Source organism: Ursus americanus, chromosome 18, assembly GCF_024610735.1.
Source record: "Ursus americanus isolate L20-20 chromosome 18, mUrsAme1.1.p, whole genome shotgun sequence".
Classification (NCBI taxonomy): Eukaryota; Metazoa; Chordata; class Mammalia; order Carnivora; family Ursidae; genus Ursus; species Ursus americanus.
In genome coordinates this window covers 7308067-7329192 of record NC_142144.1, presented here as the reverse complement: position 1 = coordinate 7329192, position 21126 = coordinate 7308067, and the positions used below count along the sequence as shown (strand labels likewise).

Genomic DNA, 21126 nt, shown 5'->3' with positions numbered 1-21126 from the left:
ATGGATGCCACGCTTGGCTACCTCTCCTTCGCTTTCCACGTATAGCTTGGACCCTCTGGTTTTAAGGGGTGGAGAGGGACAGACTCCGAATAGCACCTCCCCGGGCCCCCTTCCCTTCCTGTCCTCTTCCAGGGCGGGACACTGTGCCCAGGGCTGGGCAACCCCTGCCACCGTCTCCTCGGACTGCCCCTGGGAAGCTATGGCTGGTCTTTGCCTTACAAGTCCCAGAGAACAGGGCGCCCTTTGCTCTCGGTGTCCAACCATAGACCCTCATGCTGTAATCGAAGTACAACCATTTCCTGGAAAGGAACGTCAACAGCTGGCTGCCTGCCACCCTGTCCTAGCAGTGCCCCCCTTGAGGTGTCTGGGCCATTGGACTTGGCTGCACGGATCTCGCTAAACAGAAATGGGCAGCCCTCACTGACTCCGGCACCATTCTGCGGGCTTCTGTGTAGCTCACTGAATGGGCACCACACTCCTACAGGGTGCGTTCGGTTTGACAGGTGGGGAAACTGAGGCACAGAATGGCGCAGTAACTTGTCCACCTACTACCAGGAAAAATCAGAGCCGGCATTGGAACCCGTCGCCTGGCTCCAGAGCCCGGAGCCCTTAAATGTCCCAGCCTGCTTCTAATTCCTAGGAGGTCTCGGCTCGAGGTCATTTGGTCCAATCCCCTGCATCTGGGCGTCTGCTCGGGCCAACCTCTGTTCACAGACAAGAATCAATCTCGTTTTTTTTTAAAAGCACCTGCTCCAAGGGAGAAATTCCCCCTGGGGGTAATCAGACATTTATTTATTCATAGCCTTCTGGCTGGGAGGAGAGGCCCTCCCACCCAGAGCTCCCCAGGGTCCAGCTGCCTCGTTGCTTCTCTCCTTCTCGGCGCAGTGTAATCAGAAGCGAGCCAGCCCTGTCTTGGGTCTCGGTTGCACAGACTCCAAGCTGTGCGGCCCTGGACGAGTGACTCAACTTCTCTGAGCCTCAGTTATCAACTGTCAGCTTGAGCTCATGATGCGCCTGCTTTGTGAGGCTTCTGAGGATGAAGTGATCCAAGGGGGTGACCAGACCTCATTTTCAGGGATCGTTTCTATACTTGGCTACTGCGGAAGTCGAGAGCCTCAGAAGCCGCGAGGAAGGTGCCGTGTTCTCTCCCGAGTGTGAAGCCAGATCTCGGTGTTGCTTCTGCAACTGCCATTTGTCATCCATAATTGTCCTTCTCTTCCTCTGGGAGAATGAGAGGAAGAGGATGGTGCGGAGCGCTCCGTGTCATTTAAAAAAAAAGAAAAAAAAAAAAAGATGAAGGCCAGAAAGAGGTTAGTGATCACAGCGCCTGGCACCTGAGGTGGCCGGAACTAAAGGAGTCAGTACTTCTCACTATCACCATATTGCCATCACCATCATCATCATCATCACGGAAATCCCTCTCCTTGCAAGATCAGAGCCTCATGCTTTGGGCCTTCTCGTTTAGCCTCCTTATTACAGATAGGGAAACCGAGGCCCAGAGTGGGGAAGGACTGGCCCAGGGTCACGCGGCAAATTGGTGGCAGAGCAGGAAGCAGTTCTCAGGCCCCCTGATCCCCCGTGGGAGCCCCATCCCTTCCCCGTCGCTCCCTCTCCAGCTCAGGCCCTCCTCTGGGGAGCGCAGGGTCGGGCCCTGGCACCCAGTCCCGCCCAGGCAGAGCCGGGGAGAGAAGTGGCGGCGGTGTTGGGAGAAGCAGGCGCAGAAGCCCGGCATGTTCTCAGCCCTGGCTCTTTGTCTGCTGCTTTGTGATGGTAAGCGCGCTCCTAAATCAGTTCTGTGACACCGTTATTGTTGCCCAGCGCGCAAAGAGTCTAAACTTTTCCCCTGAGGTCAAGAATGTGGCCGGTCCCCAAGCCGCCAGGAGCAGGGGCCTGGGTGGCTGGGGGTGGGGCTGGGGCCTCACCCCGAGCCGGGGCGAGATGTGGAGGGGAGGGGGTCAGCGGGAACAAAACGCTTTGAAATGCCTCCTCTCCATCACTGCCAACATTGTCCGCTGCCCGCGGGGGGCCTGGCACCGCCTCGCCGGGGCTCCGGCCCCCAGCCCTGGCCAGGCCCGGCCCGGCATCTGAAAATGGACAGAAGGTTATTGTCCCTCTTCGCAGTCCTTTGTCTGTCCCAGTTCCAGATGTCTAGGCTGGGACCAGGGAGCTGACCCATGGTGGGCAGGGGGGAGAGGACAAAGGGGGAGAGCACGGGTCACTGCATCCTGAGGGGTCGTTCCCAGACCCTGAGATCCCACCCAGCCGCAGCCCAATCACCTTCTGGGCTGTCTCAGCTCTGGGATTGTCCCTGTTCCCTTGTCCCTCCTCCCCCTCCCACCAGACCAGGTTCCTGCCTCAGAAGGGAAGGCCACAGGGGTGCAGGAGTTAAGAGCTGGATGCCTTGGGAACCCCACAGCTTTGCCCCAGTCATTGTGATCTTGGGCAAGTTGTATTCCTCTAGCAGCCTGCTGTCCCCGTGGAGGTTCCACGGATCAGGGTTCATTGATCCACAAGTAGCGACAGAGCCCTCCTGTGTGCCAACTCCATGCTGGGCGTGGGGGGGGCGCGGGGCTGGGTGGGCCACTCAGCCCCTTCCAGATTGCAGTTAGTAGTCCTAACGATAAGGGGTAATATCCCCCCCCTCCGTGTCGAGTACTGGGCCAACCATCTCACCTGCGTTATCTCCTCCTTTTCACAACAAAATCAAGGATGCAGAATACTGTTCTTACATCCATTTTCCAGCTTTGGACACTGAGACTGGGATGTCAAATCCCTTGCCCAAAGCCGGGCTGTCGGAAAGAGCAAAGCCGGGATTCTAGCCCAGGCTGACCCGCAGCCACCGACGGGAATGATCTGCTAATAAACACTTGGAAGGTGTTGAGCACAGAGCCTGGCGGGGGCTCCGGGAGCTAGTGGTGGTTAACTCCACCCATCAGTTATCCCATTTCACAGATGGCCCTGCGGATGCCCAGACTGGGAAAAAAACTGGGGGTGGAGGGCAAGGAGCTCGGGGGAACTGAAAGAGCACCACCCCCAACTCGGATTCGGGGAACCGCCAGGGCAGCCCAGTTTCAGACCCCAGTTCTGTGCGGGCTCTGGCAAGCCGCTTCGACTCTCCACGTCTCCGTGTCCTCATCTGTGAAATGAAAATCTTCCCTGCTTCACGGGAACGGTGTGAAAATTAGAGCAGAGAATATATTTAAGCACGTAGCACAGTGCCTGGCACGCAGCAAGCAGCTCATGATAGCTACTGTTGTTATTATTATTATTCTGAACGGGGCTCTCATTCGTCCCTTTGAAGCTTCCTCTCACCTGGGGTCACCTGAGGACAAGGCTCCGTGGAGGGGAGGGGGTGTCAGGTTAGCAGTTGCTGAGGGGGGCGGGGAGAGCCACGCTGGGTCTTCTTGGGGTCTCTGGAAGTCTCTCACCAGGCTGCTCTCAGGGGCGGGGGTAGTGGAGAAAGGAGCTGGGCCCAGAGGAGTTAATAGCTCGCAGGCCCGGGCCCAGCGGGGCTGCCACGCTGCAGCCACAGCCACGGCAACGATTTCAGCAGAGGAGCCAGGGCTGCTTCCTGATGGGCAAAACAGCTGGCTGCCCGGAGAAAACAGCTGGCCGAGCCCCAGCTTCCTGAGGACTGAGGCAGAACCTCAGAGGAGGATAGCTCCCCATCTGGGGTCCTGGGAGATGAGGGGAGGGCATGGCCGAGAGGGAGAGGGTGGTCCTCTGGAATGGGTGTGGGCGTTGGGTGGGACCCCTGGAGATGAGGGGGTGCGGGCCGATCCCTGGGGCCGAGGCCCAGGCATGCTAGGTCTAAGCAGCATGGGCGAGGGGTCCCAGCCTCCCCTCCAAGGGGAAAGATGAGGGGCAGGGGAGCCGGTGGGGGTTAAGCCCGCCCTCAGCTCTGGGTCCTATTGGAACCGGGCTTGGAACCTGAGCTAGGAGGGAACCCAGGCGGGTCTCCTGGACTCCTACCTGCCGAACAGCACCCAGGACCAGGAGCAGGGCGTGGGCTCCTCCCCTGGGCAAGATGCTGGGCTCCCTTGACCACAGAGCAGGACAGGGGCCCAGAGAGCCCCCAACCCAGGAGACGTGAAGCTGGCAGCTGGTAAGAGCTCCATCCACGCATTCTCTCCACCGTGGGCCCCTGTTCCTAGCTTGCTTGGCTGCCAGGCTGTGAGGGCCCCCAACCTTGGGGCTCTGTCTGGGCCCCAGGGTACCTCCAGGCTGCCCCCACCCATGGGCAGGGAAGCTGCACCTGAGACCTCCCACGAGGTGGGGCAGGATAGGCAGAGGGTTAAACGGGTATAGCCAGAGCCACCCGCCTGGGTTCCTGGCCCCCAAGCCCCACAGGCCAGACACCCCTAATTTCTTTCTGGCCAAGGGGGCTTCTCCAGCCCACCTTCCTAACCTCCAGGAAGAGGGGTTTGGCCCCTACCTTGGTGTGCCAGCCTCAGCGACCCCCTGCCTGATGAAAGGCACCCTGCAAAGCCTTTGCCAGTGGGCAGGCCTTGGAGCAGAGGCTCCCAGCCGGGGAAAGAAGGCTCAGGGGAGGGGGACCATTCTTCCGGGGTCTCTAGCGCCCAAAGCCAGACGAAAGCCTGAGGCGCTGGCGCCACCCCCTGGCTCTGGCCAGAACCGCAAGGGCTGAGGGATGGGAGTGAAGATGCTGTGTTGGGGGCGGGGGTGACCCAGGGCCTGGTTAGATGTTGGTTCAGGGTGGTCTGGACCTATTCAGCCAGATGGGCCCAAACCATCTTTTTTTTTTTTTTTTTAAGATTTTATTTATTTATTTGACAGAGAGAGAGATAGCCAGCGAGAGAGGGAACACAAGCAGGGGGAGAGGGGCGGGAAGAAGCAGTCTCCCCCCGAATGCAGGGCTCCATCCCAGGACTCTGGGACCACGCCCTGGGCTGAAGGCAGCCGCTTAATGACTGAGCCACCAGGCGCCCCAGGAATTTGCATTTCTAACAGTTTCCAGGTGAGGCTGATGCTGGCCGGTCCAGGGACCACGCTCTGACAACCCTGCTTCAGCGGTTTCTGTGAATTTGGCCCAATATTACCTCCATAGAGTATGTCCTATTATTATATTTTGGGGCAAAAAGTGCGTGGAAACAGCAGCACAGGTGTGTAATCAGCCCACCCCAGTCCGTGACCCACCATACTTCTTTTTTTCCTACCATATTTCTTTTTTTTTTTTTTTTAAGATTTTATTTATTTATTTGACAGAGAGTGAGAGCACAAGCAGGGGGAGCGGCAGGCAGAGGGAGAAGCAGGCTCCCCGCTGAGCAGGGAGCCTAATGCGGGGCTCGATCCCAGGACTCTGGGATCATGACCCAAGCCTTCGCTTAACTGACTGAGCCACCCAGGCACCCCCAGAGCAATCTTTTTTAAGACAAATCACATCACTACTCTGCTCACCCCCTCTAGTGTCTTCCTATTGCACTAAAAAAAACCCCAAACAAACCTGTCCTCTTCCTACCCTCCCCTGCTCCCTGGGCTCCAACCACCGGCCAAGTCGCTTGTGCTCCTCGCAGGACCTTGGCCTGACCTGTTCCCTCCCTGTGGAACACTCTTCCCCCAGAACTGCCCTTGGCTGGGTCCGCTTATGCCCTGAAATCGCTCCCGTGACTTTTCTGCTCCAGGTTGCCTCCCACCCCCTGCTGCTCCCTGTTCTTGACTGGTTTTATGTCGTTCGTAGCATTTACCCTGCCTGGAAACTCTCTCTTACCTGTAATCCTTACCAGTTGGCTTGCTTGCTTCCCGTCTGTCCCCTCTCGGGAACGTGAGCCCCCTAGAGGCAGACGTTGTCTGTGCACTTTCTACCTGACCTTTAGACGTAAGCGCTCAATGAACACTTGCAGAATGAATGGGATTATGTAGGATGCCCTGGCAGGGTATGTCCCCCGACACGGCATGCGGAAGGCTTTCCAGAAGAAGCAAGTTTAGGCTGACACTGGAGGGCCTGTGGGAGTTGGCCAGAAAGACCAGTTCAGGCAGAGGGAAGCCAAAAAAAAAAAAAAAAAAAGGATGTGGGACGGTCCTAAAGCATGGAGTGTTCAGGAAACTGTACTTTGTCCAAATCGGCTTGAGCAGGAGATTAGCGGAGAGGGGAGGGGAGGGGGAAGGGAAAGGAGTTGGAGAAGGCCCATGCAGGGCCTCGGTGCTCCTGGAGGCGTCTGAACCCTCCACGGACAGCAGTGGCCAGTCCCTGAAGGGTGTTAACTGCAGGCATTTAGAAAGCGTGACTGAGGGCGGAGTGGTTTCTGGGGAGAACGAGTTGGGGGCACGTCTCTGGGAGATGCTGTGGGCCCCGTGAGTGGTGCTGGTGCCCTGAGCCAGGCGAGTGGCAGTGTGGAAGGGCAGAGGTGGCCATGTGCCGGAGATACTGAGGGGGCCGGGCCTGCCCGGACCAGGCGATGGAGTGGGCTGAAAGAGGGATGTGTCATCAGGGATACCCGGCTCTCCAGCTCGAGGGCCTGGGAGGCCGAGGTGCCATTCTCTAGACTGGGGAGGCCACCGCGGGGGGGGTACATTTGGGGGAAAGATTGGGGTTCTGTTTTGAACAGGTGGAATCTTGGGGCACCTGGCTGGCTCAGTTGGTAGAGCATGTGACACTTGAACTCAGGGTCGTGAGGTTAAGCCCCACACTGGGTGTGGGGTTTACTTAAGAAAAAAAAAAAAACAGGTGGAATCGGGGTCGAAATGGGCAGTGGAGACACCCGTGGTTTTCCAGAAAGACGGAGTGGCCCATGCGGTCAGGTGCAAAAGCGAGCCCTCTTGGATAAGGAGGCGATGTCCTTTGAGGGGAGTGACCAGGAGGACCCTGGTCTTGGCAGGAGCAGTTCGGCTACAGCAGCCTTGGTGTGTATCGAGCCATGACGGGAGATGAGGAAGGGAGAGCTGGGGCAAAGCACGGGTCCCCATTCCAGAGGTTCGGAGGGAGAGAGAGAGAAGGCTGCGGCTGGGGGCCAGCAGGCAGCTTGCTGTTTCCCTCTTTTAAGCTGGGGGAGATTAAAGTCCTTTGGAATGTCAAAGGAAGCACCCAGTAGACGGGGAGGCTGATGGGCCAGGAAGGGCAAGGGGATGGCATTTGGAGCTTCCAGCACGTTCCATAGTGAGGAGGGGGCCCCTCCACCGTTGTACCAGTCAGGGAGAGCTGAGGCAGGCTTGGGGGCAGGAGATGGACATTTGGAGGCTGGAAAAGAGAGCTCCCAGGTGAGGGCTTCTCTTTTCTCCCAAAAGTAGCAGGGAGAGCCTTGCTGGAGTGGGGGCTTCAGGAGCTGTGAGGTGCCACAGGGGAGAGGGGGCAGGAGCACCGGGAAACTGGCCCCTTGGGCCTGGTGAGAGTCCAGTTGAGAGTGGAAATCCTGAGTCTGCGGTAGTCCCGCTGTGCCACAAAGCAAGATGGTTATAGAGTTCTCCCGGGTGGGGATGATGGGAGAACCCACAGGCAAGGGAGTCCGTGGCAGGCTGGATCACTGAATGGACTGGGGAAGGAGGAGGGGACAGTGGGAGGCATGAATGCATTCGGAGGAGGAGAAGGAGGAGGAAGAGGACTTGAGGCCAGAGAAGAATCTGGAAGCCTCTGTGACCAATAGGATGGGCAGAGGCTCTGGGATGACTCCGGACGGGTCAGGTGGGGCACGCGGCTTGGCTTTAGAAATGGAATCCCCGTTCTGGGCCTGGGAGTGCCTTCGGGCCAGAGGCAACCATGCAAGGGAAGGGACTCTTTCATGGGGCCTCAGACCTTTCATTGCAGAGCCATTGCCACCGAAGCTTTGACCGGGGCCCGGTGGAAACTTGGGAGCCGCGGTGAAGACCAGGACTCCCGGGTTCAATGCCCCGGCAGACTGCCCGGTCACCAGGCAAGTCCGTTCCTTGCTGGTTCCCCACCTCTCCCCTCCCAGCAGAGACAGTGTGCATAGGCTTAGCCCTCTTCTCACCCTGGGAAGAGCCTGAAAGGAAACCCAAAGCTGCCATAGGAAAGTAGGCCTCCTTGCGGGTGTGTGTGTGGAGGGTGAATGGGAGGGGAGCCTGGCTTCTTCTCCAGTCTTGTCTTCCAGACTCAGCAACTCGGGGGTCAGGCTCCATGCAGAGAGAGGCTTCGAGTGCATTCATTCTCTCAAGGCATCCTTGCAAACCCATCCAGATGAGGACCAGAGGCTCAGGGCAAGTGGCCTGTCTGCCATCACAGCAGATACAGAGCTGGAACCCGCCCCTGGGGCCTTCAGGCCCCTCCCTTTTTGCCCTCTCCTAAGGGAGGCTGGAACCCCCTTTCCATCTCAGCAGGGGCCTCAGGACCCCGATTCTGCCGCAGGGGAGGCTATACCTCCTGTTTTGGACCGGGCTGGGTCAAGGTGCGGGCTCCGTCAAGGTGCGGGCTCCGTGGCGCCCCCTGGGCCTACGCTCAGCCTGAGAGGGGGCTTTGCTCTCTTAAAGGGCCGGAGCAGCGCCGGCGCTCTCGGCGGAGGCGAAGACGACAACGCGCGGAGGACGTCGGGCTCGGGACGAAGCTGGATGGCGCGCCCAGGTCCGGGGGACCCCCGCCCGGCCCCCCAAGCCGGGTGTCGCCGCGCAGGTCTGCGAAGTTCCGCGTGGGTCCGCCAGAGGGCGCCCGGGGGTGGGGGCGGGGGCGGGGCGGGAGCCGGCAGCCCGGCAAGGGCTGCAGCGGGTCGGTCCCGCCCCGCAGGGCTGCGGCTCAGGGCCGAGGGTCGGTTGCGTGGCCGGGGAATCCGGACTCGTGGCGTGGGACGCTCGGTAGAGCCGGATTCCGGCGGGGTGAACGCACCGGGCTTCGGAGTGGAGCGTTCTCAGGCGCCGGGGCAGCTCGGATGCCGTCCCCCCGGACCCTCCCCTCGTCCCCCCTCCCCTCCCCCGCCGGCGGCCGGCCGGGATGGGGCTGCCCCCGGCTCGCGTGTGGGGCGGGTGTCCAGGCCCTGGCCTTCCGCCGCCCCCGGCCGAGGAGAGGACACTTGAGAATCAGCGTGTAGTGGGAGGGAGGGGGAGCCCAGTCTTGGGGGGTACGCTTGCTCCCCGCCTTGTCCGGCCGCCTCGGCCCCGCCCTCGCCCCAAGCCCCGCCCCGGCCGCACCGCCCAGTCCCCTCCGCCGGGCCCGAGCCCCGGGGGCAGCCACCGCCACCGCCCGAGCGCCCGCCATGCCCGCCGCCCCCGCTGCCCCGCTGCTCCAGCTGCTGCTCCTGCTGGGGCCGTGGCTCCAGGCTGCGGGCGTCGTGGAGCCGCCGCTGCCCGCCGTGGTCCTTACCATCCTGGCCCGCAATGCCGAGCACTCGCTGCCCCACTACCTGGGCGCGCTGGAGCGGCTGGACTACCCCCGGGCCAGGCTGGCCCTCTGGTGAGAGAGAGCGGGCATTGGCCCCTTCTGGGCATGTACCCCCGGCCCCACAGATAGCCTCCAGTCCCGATGGCCCCCGTCTGCTCCGTCCAGACACCACCCACAGGCCCCCTCCCCGGGCAGACAGGCCCTGCAGGCCCTGAGCCCCTGGACGGGGACCCCTTATCCCCTTGGCCCTGCAGACTCACCTCAGGGGCCTTCGGTTGACCCCGGAACACTCACCCCGGCCCCTATTCCTCTGGGGACCTCTTCCTTTCATTTGGGTCCTCCTGCCCTAGCCTCAGAGCCCAAACTCAAGCCCCCGTGGGCCCTGTGGTTGGCTTGACCTGGAGTGGAGCGGGCAGGAACAGCTGGCGCGCCCGGCGTGCCCTGCGTCCCCGCGTGGCAGAGATCCGCAGGCCTGGGGGTTCCTGGGGAGCAGGTGAGGGTGCTGTCTGTCTCCATGCTGCTCTGCAGGGGTCTCCGACCTGCTTCTCGCTGGAGAAGCAAGGGCAGAGCCCCTTCCCTAGAGTCTCTCCCCCAGGCGTCCCCACAGCTTGCCCTGGAATCAGAGGCCCTGGGTCTGTGGAAGCCAGAACAGGGAGGAGTCCCAAGCTGAGGCTGGGGATCAACTTGAGAGGATTGACAAACTACCCCCCGCAGCACACCACAGTTGCGCTGGGGGTGGAGCCGTGGCCTGGGGAGGCTGCCCACAATTACCACAGTTCGGGAGTTAGTGAGTTCCCACCCCTGCAAGACTTGACACGTAGTTAGTCTTCAGTTCTGGGGAATTGGCTTAAAGGGGCAGTAGCACCTAAAACTTGGGATCTTGCTAAGCCCTCTGCGCCCCCCTCGGTCTTGGGAAGCCCTTCTGCACCCCAGAGGTTATGCTCCGTGGCTGTGGAGCTCAGGCCTATCCGCACTTCACAGAGATGTGCCAAGTCGGGTTTGGTCCTTATTACAGTTTTCAGGCAGAGGGAAGCAGCAGCTCTTCTGTCCAGTCCGGACTCACAGAGGGGGAGGGACGGACCTGTGAGCTCCTGGCCAAGAAGGAAGGTATCGGGGCATGTGGCAGGTGTGTTCCTCAAAGTTGGGGTACTTTGTCTTTCAAATGCATTCGTGTTCTGGTGTCTCAGCCCATGAGCCCGGCAGGACAGCTGCTGGTTCCAGAGGGAGAACGTGAAGCCCAGAGATGGACGGGCCTCGCCTGAGGTCACACAGTGGGTCGCAGACCTGTGCCTGGGACCCGGTGCTTGCCTTATACTCTGTAGCACACCTCCCACCCCTGCAGCACCCAAGCCTCCAACCTCACTGGTCTTGGCGCTCTAGGGGTCAAGGCCGCCTCGGGATTTGGCCCTTCTGTGCCTGAGCCCCTCACCCTTCTTCCTCCTGTGTCCCCAGGTGTGCCACGGACCACAACACGGACAACACCACGCAGATGCTGCAGGAGTGGCTGGCTGCTGTGGGTGACGACTACGCAGCTGTGGTCTGGAGGCCCGAGGGGGAGCCCAGGTGGTGACTGGGGGGAAAGGTTCTTGGGAACAGGGGCAACAGCTGCAACCCAGAGAGGAAAAGGAACAGCCGTAAGCCACCGCCTCCAGGCCAGGGCTCTGTCCGCTGCCCTGCCACAAGGGGGACCACGTGCACCTGCCCCCAGGGAACTTGTGTCTCTTTACCCTCTAGGTCCTACCCAGACGAAGAGGGTCCCAAGCACTGGACCAAAGAAAGGCACCAGTTTCTCATGGAGTTGAAACAGGAAGCCCTGACCTTTGCCAGGGACTGGGGGGCTGACTACATCCTGGTAAGAAAGCCTGGCTAGGGTGGCAGTATCTGTCCCTGACAGAAATCTGGGTGCGACCTAACCACTTGTAGCCTGGACCCTTCAACTAGCAACCTGGGTCAGAACCCAGACCGGATATTGAGCTTGGATTCCTGTGCTTGAGCTCAGATTAGCTACGAAGCCTGGATCCCTGAGACAGATTGCAGGGTGTATACTGAGCCTAGGTTCCTAGGCTAGAGCCCGGAGTATAAACTGGGCTTGGTTCCCCAGACTAGAACTCAGCGTAGGTCTTTGGCTCTACTCCCTAAGTCAGATCTAGAATAAAGCTGTTAGATCAGTAACTCAGGTCGAATCTCTGGACCCAATCCTGGAGTCAGTGCTCCAGACTAGATCCGTGGTCCAGAAATAGGCCTACTGGTTTATAGGTTAGAACTCTCTAATGGGGCGCTGTTGGATCCCAGGAGATAGGCAGGGTCTCTGGCAATCTAGAGGGATCCCACTCAGTGACTCCTTGGGGGTACAGCCCAGACAAGGCTAGGGTCTGTGACATCCCCCTCTCCAAAGTTTGCCGATACAGACAACATTCTGACCAACAACCAGACGCTGAGGCTTCTGATAGAGCAGGGGCTGCCCGTGGTGGCCCCAATGCTGGACTCCCAGACCTACTACTCCAATTTCTGGTGTGGGATCACACCCCAGGTAAGGCTGGGGACTGGGGCCTTGGGGTCTGTGGGCCGTGGCAGGGGGGCAGTGTTCTGGGGATGGAGGGACCCCGTCATAGTTCAGAGTAACCCCTTTCCCCAGGGCTACTACCGCCGCACGGCTGACTACTTCCCCACCAAGAACCGCCAGCGCCGGGGCTGCTTCCCGGTGCCCATGGTCCATTCCACCTTCCTGGTATCCTTGCGGGCTGAGGGGGCAGCCCAGCTCGCCTTCTACCCCCCTCATCCCAACTACACCTGGCCCTTCGACGATATCATCGTCTTCGCCTACGCCTGCCAGGCTGCTGGTGAGGACCAGCTCTCCATGAGCATCCCTGGAGGCTTCTAGGTCTTTGCACATGCTGTTCCCTCTGCTTTATACACCCTTCCCCAGTCTCGCATCCATCCTGTTAAACTCCTGTTTGTCTGGGTCGTAGCCTTTCTTGAGCCCACTGCCCTGGGAGGCTCGATGTCCTTCTGGCTCCCATCATGGCACTTCCATGTATTCCTTCATTAGGCAAATATTTATGGAGCACCCACATGTGCCTCGCCCTGGGGAGACAGCGGTGAGCAAACCCAGGCGGTCTCTGCCCTCCTGGAACTTCCAGTCCAGTCAGTCCAAGGATCACACAAATCAATGTCCAATCGCAGCCATGACAGGAAGGAATGCTTCTTGATCCTACGTGCTCAGGGAGCTTAGACCAGAGTAGATCTGGTCAGGGAAGGCTTCCTGGAGGGTGTCAATTTTGAGGCTGAGATCTGACGTATGGGAAGGTATGAACAAGAGCAAGAAAGAGCATTTCGGGCAATAGGACCAGCAGGTGCAAAGGCCCTGCGGTAGAAGGCAACGTAAGAAGGCAGGGGACAGGAGCACAGTAAGTGAGGGGAGGCATGGCAGAGGCTGAGGCCGGAAAGGTAGGCAGGGGCCAGCCTATGTGGACCTGAACACTGGGCAGCCATCAGGGAATCCTGCAATTGGCTTCACACACTGAGAAGAACACTCGGGTGTTGGCATATTTTTAAGATGCAAATTACCTAGACGTGTTTGGGCTAGGCCTGGTTGAATCCAGTCCTGAGAAGAGTCAGAGATGAGAGTGAGATAGAAACACCGAGTGTTGGGAAAGGGTCTTGAGAGGACTGCACTGGCGAATTCAGGGAGAAGGAGAAGTGACGATGTAATCCCATGCTGCGGCCCCTGAGCAAGCAGGGTGCCCACAGCGGCCAGAGCGGGGGGCGTGTCGTCCTTGGCTTTTTCGAGCAAGAGGTGTTGGTGAAGTCTGTGCAGGTGTGCAAGGCAAAAAATTGTATCAGGTGCAAAAGGCAAGCGAAGGGGTCTGGGCACGAGGTGATGGTGCTGGAACCAGGCGGGGTGGCGGGGACGGGACGTGGGGAGCTTTAGCGCGTGGAGCAATGGCCTGGCCCGAAGGCTATGGTCAGGTGGGAGTTTGCTTGCTCCTGCCTCCCCATGATCCCTCAGGGGCAGGGCTGTCCTGCTCGCCACCGTCCCCCAGCACCCAGCTGGTGCTCTAGACGTGACTGTTGAATGCAGAAGCCATCTCAGCAGAAAGGTCCCTCAGACATTGTTTGAGTCAAGCCCTTTCTCCCTCCAACCCCACATCTGGGACACTGAGTCCCAGAGAGGACGCCTGCCTTGGGTTCCAAGAGCCCTGCCCCCCGCTGCAGCCCTCATTCAGCCTCTCTCCGCAGGGGTTACGGTCCATGTGTGCAACGAGCACCGTTATGGGTACATGAATGTGCCCGTGAAATCCCACCAGGGGCTGGAGGACGAGAGGGTCAACTTCGTCCACCTGATCTTGGAAGCGCTAGGTGAGGGCTGGGAGCCGGGGGCCTGCCACCCCTGTGCCCCTTTTCTTGGGCCCGGACCTGACTGGGCAGTGGGCATGGGGTCCCCGCCTCACCTCTAACTTATTCCCTGACTCTGGGCAAGTCCTTTTCCCCGCCGAGCCTCGGTGTCCCCGTCTCTACGATGGAGACAGGTGGATCCTGTGATCTTCGAGGGCCCTTCCTCCTGGGTGTTCTGCCAAGAGGGCAAGAGTGAGGTGGGGGGCGGGACTCCAGGGTCACTTTGACAAGAGCCAGTAGGGATTCATAATAGGGGGGTACTTTCTCTGCAGTGGACGGGCCCCCTATGTGGGCCTCCGCGCATGTGTCCCGGCCCCCAAAGAGACCCAGCAAGATGGGATTTGATGAGGTAAGTTCTGTCAGCCTGCAAAATTGGGGTCGGGCAGTGGGTGGGCTCTCCCCTCCCGCTCCACCCCCCCCCCCGCACCCACCTTCCCTGCCTCCTCTAGGTGTTTGTCATCAGCCTGGCCCGCCGGCCCGACCGCCGGGAGCGCATGCTAAGCTCGCTCTGGGAGATGGAGATTTCTGGGCGGCTGGTGGATGCTGTGGACGGCCGGTGAGGCTCCCCGGGGGTGGGGCCCTGGGCAGCTAGGGGAGCAGTGTGGTCCCCTGGAGCGCCCTGGGATTGGGAAGAGCAAACAAGTGAGTGGGCTGAGTTTGCTGGTCTAGGAGGTGCTCAAACAGGGCCTGAGTGAGTCTGTCTTAGAGAGTCCCAGGGCGCACGGACACAGAGCAGGGTGGCCCCCTCGGCCTACTGGAGGAAGGAGGGCGCGGTGGTTAAGGCCCAGAGTCTGGAGCCTCTAGGCTTGCCTTCCAGCTTTGCCGCTTACCGGCTGGGTGACCTCTGGCAAGTCACCGCCTCCTCTCAGCCCGGCCGTGTGAATGGCAGATAACTGTGCCTTCCTTCTAGGACTTCTTTTTTTTTTTTTTTTTTTTTAAGATTTTATTTATTTGACAGAGATAGAGACAGCCAGCGAGAGAGGGAACACAAGCAGGGGGAGTGGGAGAGGAAGAAGCAGGCTCATAGCAGAAGAGCCTGATGTGGGGCTCGATCCCAGATCGCCGGGATCACGCCCTGAGCCGAAGGCAGACGCTTAACCGCTGTGCCACCCAGGCGCCCCTCCTTCTAGGACTTCTAAGGGCTCGGCGAGGACTTAGCCAGGGCCTGACACATAGGGAGTATTCCCAAGGTTGGGTGTCTTTATTATTACCAGGCTTACTCCTCTCTGTCTTGGACTTAGGGCCCTGATGGGTGGGGGTGGGGGTGGGGGCCGGTCCTGTAGCCCTGGGGAACCAGAGGTCACACGGCTGCACTTGCCCACAGCTGTTGGCCCCTTGTGCCCCCAGCCCTTTCAACGGCAGGATGTCCATCCTCTCCTCTGCCCGAGAAGCAGATGCCACGTCCCCCACGTTCATCATGGGGAGCATGCCCCTCGGGCTGCTGCCCATCTCCCCGTGCTTCTATTCCCTCCCTCGAGGGTCACCCCGGCTTTAGGTGGCTCTGGTTCCCCGGGTTGTCGCCAACGCCTTCAGGCCACATGAAGCAGTAACAAGGCTGACACCTTTAAATTAAACTCCAGTGTGACTGCCCCCAACAGGCATAGGCCAGGCGCCCCGGAAGGGTCCCTGGCAGGCACCCCTCACCCCATGATCCCCGTCTCCCTCAGGACACTCAACAGCAGTATCATGAGGAGCCTCGGCGTGGACCTGCTCCCTGGCTACCAGGACCCCTACTCGGGCCGCACACTGACCAAGGGCGAGGTGGGCTGCTTCCTCAGCCACTACTCCATCTGGGAGGAGGTGAGGACCCCGCCCTCTTGGCCCCTGCCCCCACAGAGAGAGCGGGGGGCCACCCCATTCACTGCTCTGTGCTCAGCACCCGGGGGAACCAACGGGTGGGTGGATATACTAACGAAGACCTGGCCAGCAGCTTTAAATCTGTGCGGTCAGCCCTGTACCATATCCATTCTGTAGTCTCTACAGAGCACGGCCCGTGTGCTAGGAGGTCTGCTGCTCTAAGAATGCAGAGAGGAACAAGGCAAAGCCCCTCTGGCCCTTCTGGGGCTCGGGGACCAGAGCAGGACCCAGAAACCAGGGAGGAACCAAGCTTGCCATGGAGGGGAGTTGGACAGACTGTCCTGGAGCGTGGATTGGCCTGCGTTCCTGGCCTGGTGTGGGGTCGGGATGGACCTCACCACCGAGGGGCAGCGAGAAGAGCCTTCTGGGCAGAGGAAAACAGTGGGACAAAGGCCCTGAGGCAGACAGCAACTGTGTGTTGGGGGGGGGGGAGAAGAAGGGCCCGGGGCTTGGTTTGGAAGCCTCATCTTAGGCTGGCAGGAGGGTGGTGGTGAGCACTGGTGAGAGGTCACTGCCTGGCTACTGTAGGAGGGACCAGAGGATTGGCCCTCGAAGTGGCAAGGGCCTCTCCAGGAAGCAGCACCGATCTACTCCTTGTTTTTATTTTCCACTATAGCCAGAATACAAGCAGGGGAGCCTTTATATACATATATATATATATACTTTTTAAAGATTTTATTTATTTATCTGATAGAGAGCAGGGAGCACAAACAGGGGGAGCAGCAGGCAGAGGGAGAGGGAGAAGCAGACTCCCCGCTGAGCAGGGAGCCCCACGCAGGGCTCGATCCCAGGACCCTGGGATCATGACCTGAGCCGAAGGCAGATGCTTCACCGACTGAGCCCCCCGGGCGCCCTGTCTTCTACTGCCCCTGAACAGATCGAAGGATGACTTCCGTTGCACCGTTTACTGAGCTGATTTCATGTTCTTTTCACATTTCCGGAAGTTACACACATAACTTTTTCTCAGGGACCGTGGGGGGATCGTCTCCCCCCCCCGCCTCAGCCAGCCCAGCTTCCTTTAGGACAGCTCAGGAGGCCAGGTGAGGAGCTGGGCCCGGAGTCCAGCAGGTGCGGGTTCCACCGAGGGCTGTGTCCTTGGACAAGTGGTTGCATGTCCCCGCATCTCTGTGTCCTTACTGCAGTACGGGGACATCGTGTGTCCTGCCTCCCGAGAGCCTCAGTGAATGCAGTGATGGTTATGATTGCCATCATGAGTCTACTTGGAGAACCAGACCGGGGGTCTGGAGGACCTTGAGTGCCGGAGCCAGACGTTGGGACTTCAGTCCCCAGGCGGTGGGAGCCCCAGCAGGCTTTGGAGCAGCTGAGGGATGTGGCCAGGGCTGAGCCTTTGGCATATAACGGAGGCCAGGGAGAGTCTGTCGGTGTCAGGCAGGTGGAAGGGGACAGCCTGAATGTAAAGAGCCTCCCCCCGCCCCACCCCATTATCGCAGGTGGTTGCCAGGGGCCTGGCCCAGGTCCTGGTGTTCGAGGACGACGTGCGCTTTGAGAGCAACTTCAGGGGGCGACTGGAGCGGCTGATGGAGGAGGTGGAGGCAGAAAAGCTGCCATGGGACCTAATGTAGGCCGCCTGCACCTCCAGATTGGGGGGGGGGGTTGGGAGGGGAGAGGGGCGGCCTCTGGGGCTCTGCCTCCTTCTGTTGGGAGCCTGGCCAGTCCTCCGCCTGAGCCTGGCCTGTGGGATGTGACAGGGGAAGGGGTCCTCGGACACCCCAGGACCCACAGCGACTCCTGGTTCCCCTCGCAGCTACCTGGGTCGGAAGCAGGTGAACCCCGAGGAGGAGGCAGCCGTGGAGGGGCTGCCCCATCTGGTGGTGGCCGGGTACTCCTACTGGACCCTGGCCTATGTCTTGAGCCTGGCAGGTGCTCGAAAGCTGCTGGCCTCCCAGCCCCTGCGCCGAATGCTGCCTGTGGATGAGTTCCTGCCCATCATGTTTGACCAGCACCCCAAGTGAGTCTCCGATGGGGGCCGGGCAGGGTCAGCTCATCCGGGGAGCCCGCCTCGGTGACTATTAAATCCCCATGCTGGGTACCCAGGGAGACCGAGGCTGAGTCACTTCTTCAGGGTCGCCAGGGAGTGGCCCAGCCTGGTCCTGGAGTCAGACCAACTGCGGTGTAAATTCTGGGCTGCCCGTGTGGTTCTTAGTCAAGCCACTTCCCTGTTCTGAGCCTCAGTTTCCCCATCTGGAAAATGGGGAGAATAGGACCCCTGCTCCTTGAGTTTGTTGTGCAGTCTCGAGGGGGAGGGCAGTGAGGTGAGGTGCTTCGGACAGGTGAGGTGTCCGGCCCCAGGCAGGCTGGTGGTGGGACTGGCAGGCCCACCTCGCCCTCCTGAGCCTGCCTCCTGCCTTGCAGCGAGCAGTACAAGGCACACTTCTGGCCGCGGGACCTGCGCGCCTTCTCCGCCCGGCCCTTGCTCGCTGCCCCCACCCACTACGCAGGGGATGCCGAGTGGCTCAGCGACACGGAGACATCCTCGCCCTGGGACGATGACAGCGGCCGCATCATCAGCTGGAGTGGCTCTCACAAGACCCTGCGTGGCCCCCGCCTGGACCTGGCTGGCAGCAGTGGGCACAGCCTCCACCCCCACCCCCGGGATGAGCTCTAGGTGAGGGCGGAGCTGGGAAGAGGACCTCAGCCCCGTGTGCCTCGGTTTGCTCGCCCCTTCTAGGCTGGGTCTGGCTCTCTGTTTTCCCCTTCTCAGCCTGCCTTCTCTCCTCCCTCTCTCTGGCTCTGCTCTGTCTGTCTGTGGCTCCCTGCATTTCTGCGTCTACCTCAAGCTCTCTCTCTCTCTCTGCCTGTCTCTGTCACTCGGATCTTCTCTGTGTCTTTTTCTTTTATTTTTTAAGATTTTATTTATTTATTTGACAGAGAGAGGGAGAGAGAGAAGAGAACAAGCAGGGTGAAAGGCAAGCAGAGGGAGAGGGAGAAGCAGGCTCCCGGCGGGCATGGAGTCCGATGTGGGGCTCGATCCCAGGACCCTGGGGCCATGACCTGGGCCGAAGGCAAACACTTAACCAGCTGGGCCACCTAGGCGCCCTCTGTCTCTTTTTCTTTTTCTTTTTTTTTTTTTTTAAAGATTTTATTTATTTGTTTGACAGAGACAGACAGCCAGCGAGAGAGAGAACACAAGCAGGGGGAGTGGGAGAGGAAGAAGCAGGCTCATAGCAGAGGAGCCTGTTGTGGGGCTCGATCCCATAACGCCGGGATCACGCCCTGAGCCGAAGGCAGACGCTTAACGACTGCGCCACCCAGGCACCCCCCATCTGTCTCTTTTTCTGTCTCTGCCTCTGGATATCCAACTCTGGTTCTTTCTGTTTCTCTCTTCATGCCTCTTCTGTCCCCCCAGATCCAGGCGGGGACTCCAGAGGAGCGCCCAGGAGCGGGCTGCAGCTGGCCACGGAGCAGAATTGGAAATGGCTGCAGGAGACGCCACCAGGAGCCACAGACCCCATAGAGACCGGACCGTCACCTTAGGCATGGCCACACTGCCCTCTGGCCCCGTCTTGCATCAGGAGAAACCACTCTGAGATGGGTCCCCTTCCCTGAAGGTCATGTAGAGAAAAGGCAGGACTCACAGGCCCTCTCACCCTTCCCGGCCTGACTCAGGGCCTGGGGTGGAGGGAAGGAGAGGGGCTCCCCTGCTTTCGGTTTCAAGCTGTACGGACACCAGGAGCCCTGCCCTCTCCACGGACCCAACTGCTGGGGCCCCTGTGCTACCTTCTACCTCCACCTCAGCCCCCTCCCCACTTGACACCTGGGTCTCAGCTGCCTGGGCCCATCCTCTCCCCTGGCCGCTGGGAAGTGCAGGGAGGTGGGAGGAGGGCCCTGGCAGACCTGGTGCCTGGCACATAGCAGGCCCTCAATAAAAGCCAGCCGGAACTTGCACTTTATATCTTTAACTCCTGGACAAGCCCCTTTGTGCATCACGAGGTCTGGGAAGGAAGGGTTCCCGATCTATGGATGAGCTGTTGGAGACACAGAGAGGAGGGCAGCCTGGGGGAGGAGTCGGGCCTGGCATCACCATCTCCTCACCAGGTGATCTTGAGCAGATGCCATCCCTCCCTGGCTCTCAGTCTGCTTGGTGGTGAAGGGGACGAGGAAGAGAAGCATGTCAGGGGCTGGGTGGGTGTAGAAGGGCCTGGCCCGGAGCCCGGCCCACAGTGGATGCTCCCCCACTGGAGCCGTCCTGGGTATCACCAGCCTCACCTCGCTGGGCAGGGTGGGCCCGGACCCAGGGCTGCTGAGCCTCCTCCCCTTTGAATCTTCCCTTGTGCAGGTGCAACCCTGCCCTGGAGAGGGATTCGCGAGACGGACCAAGGCTCCCCTCTGGCCCTAACCCATGTGGCCACCAGAGGGCGAAAGAAAGCAGAACATGGACCTTGTGGGCCAGGGCGCCCTCTGCTGGTGTGGGGCCCGCAAGGGGAAAGGGAGCCTGGGGCATTCGGAATCTCCCCCGTGTGCTGCGGGGCTACCTACAGCAGCTCCATGTTCTTCTGCTCTCTTGTTTGGAAACTGCTGGCCTTCCTCCCCCTCCGTCCCCCCCTCCATCCCCCCCTCCATAGGGTCAGGTATCTGGGCCCAGCAACGGTCTCCAATGCCTGCACTCGGGCAGCTGGAGGGGCTAGGGAGGTGGCTCCTCATTGGCGGTGGCTGCCTTGGCCTCCACCAGCCCAAGACTGGCACTGGCATGTCTAGGTTTCCTTCTTCACAGGAGCCCCCTCCCATGGCAGCCCCTTGACTTGGTTGTACAAGCACCAGGGTCCTGGCAGTCAGACGGGCACCCCCTGAGGTTAGACTATCCCTTGGTTCTGTCCTGGGGGTGAGGTCCAGTTGACCTGGCTTTGGTCCTGGACCTGGCATGGCTGTGAAAAGGACTTTGTGTCAAAGCTATTGGACAGGTGCTTTGTTAGTTCCAAGAGTGAAAGCCATTGATTCCAGATGGCTATGACCGTGAGCAAGTCCCTTCTCTCCAGGCTTCCGGTGTCCCCTTCACTCATTAAAACAACCATTTATTGAGCCCCTCCTATGGGCCAGGTTTAGGCATTGTGGACACAGCAGTGAATAAAAGTGCCCCCCAAATCCCTGACATTCTAGGAGGGAGACAGACAGAAATAAATAAGTAAATATTAGAGTGGTAGGTGCTATAGAGCAAAATGAGGAAGGAGACATCAAATACGGTCTGAGAAGTTAACATCTGAACAGACTCGGAGGTGAGGGGGCAAGCTGTGGGGATATCTGAAGGAAGCCCATTCCAGACCAGCAGAACAGCATATGCAAAGGTCCTGAGGCAGGAGCAGGACTGGCAGGTTGAAAAGACAGCAAGGAGGCCAGTGTGGCTGGAGCAGAGTGAGCAAGGCCTGGAGGGCTTGGGGATGATGGAGCCAAGGTCAGGGCAGAGCACGGAGGGCCTTGGAGGACATTCTGGCTTTTACTCTGGAACAGGGAGCCCCGAGGGTTTGAGGCCAAGAAATGACATGGTCTGACTTATTTTAACATGATCACCCCAGCTACAGCACTGAGAATAAACTGTAGGTTGGCCCAGGGGAGAAACAAGGAGAGAAGTTAGAAACCTA

The 21126-nt window shown here is 59.8% G+C and overlaps 1 protein-coding gene and 1 pseudogene across 5 annotated transcripts; both read left to right on the top strand.

The window, feature by feature from the left end:
* Positions 1-1059: 1059 nt before the first annotated feature.
* On the top strand, positions 1060-1258 carry LOC123775770 (small nucleolar RNA U3; annotated as a pseudogene).
* A 7825-nt stretch (positions 1259-9083) lies between these two features.
* CERCAM (cerebral endothelial cell adhesion molecule) lies at positions 9084-19443 on the top strand. Of its 5 annotated transcripts, XM_087869318.1 has the most exons (14): positions 9651-9773; positions 10296-10406; positions 10733-10843; positions 11015-11132; positions 11676-11810; positions 11916-12120; positions 13520-13639; positions 13948-14024; positions 14125-14231; positions 15343-15475; positions 16984-17111; positions 17298-17501; positions 17906-18158; positions 18900-19443. In XM_087869318.1, the coding sequence occupies exons 3-13, from the start codon at positions 10770-10772 to the stop codon at positions 18156-18158; spliced, it is 1554 nt and encodes a 517-aa protein (XP_087725444.1). In that variant the 5' UTR covers positions 9651-9773; positions 10296-10406; positions 10733-10769; the 3' UTR covers positions 18900-19443. The 5 variants fall into 5 exon arrangements, with proteins under 5 accessions (XP_087725442.1, XP_087725440.1, XP_087725441.1 ...); XM_087869316.1 differs by lacking the exons at positions 9651-9773; positions 10296-10406 and adding an exon at positions 9084-9352 and having other exon boundaries at positions 11712-11810; XM_087869314.1 differs by lacking the exons at positions 9651-9773; positions 10296-10406 and adding an exon at positions 9086-9352.
* Positions 19444-21126: the final 1683 nt, after the last annotated feature.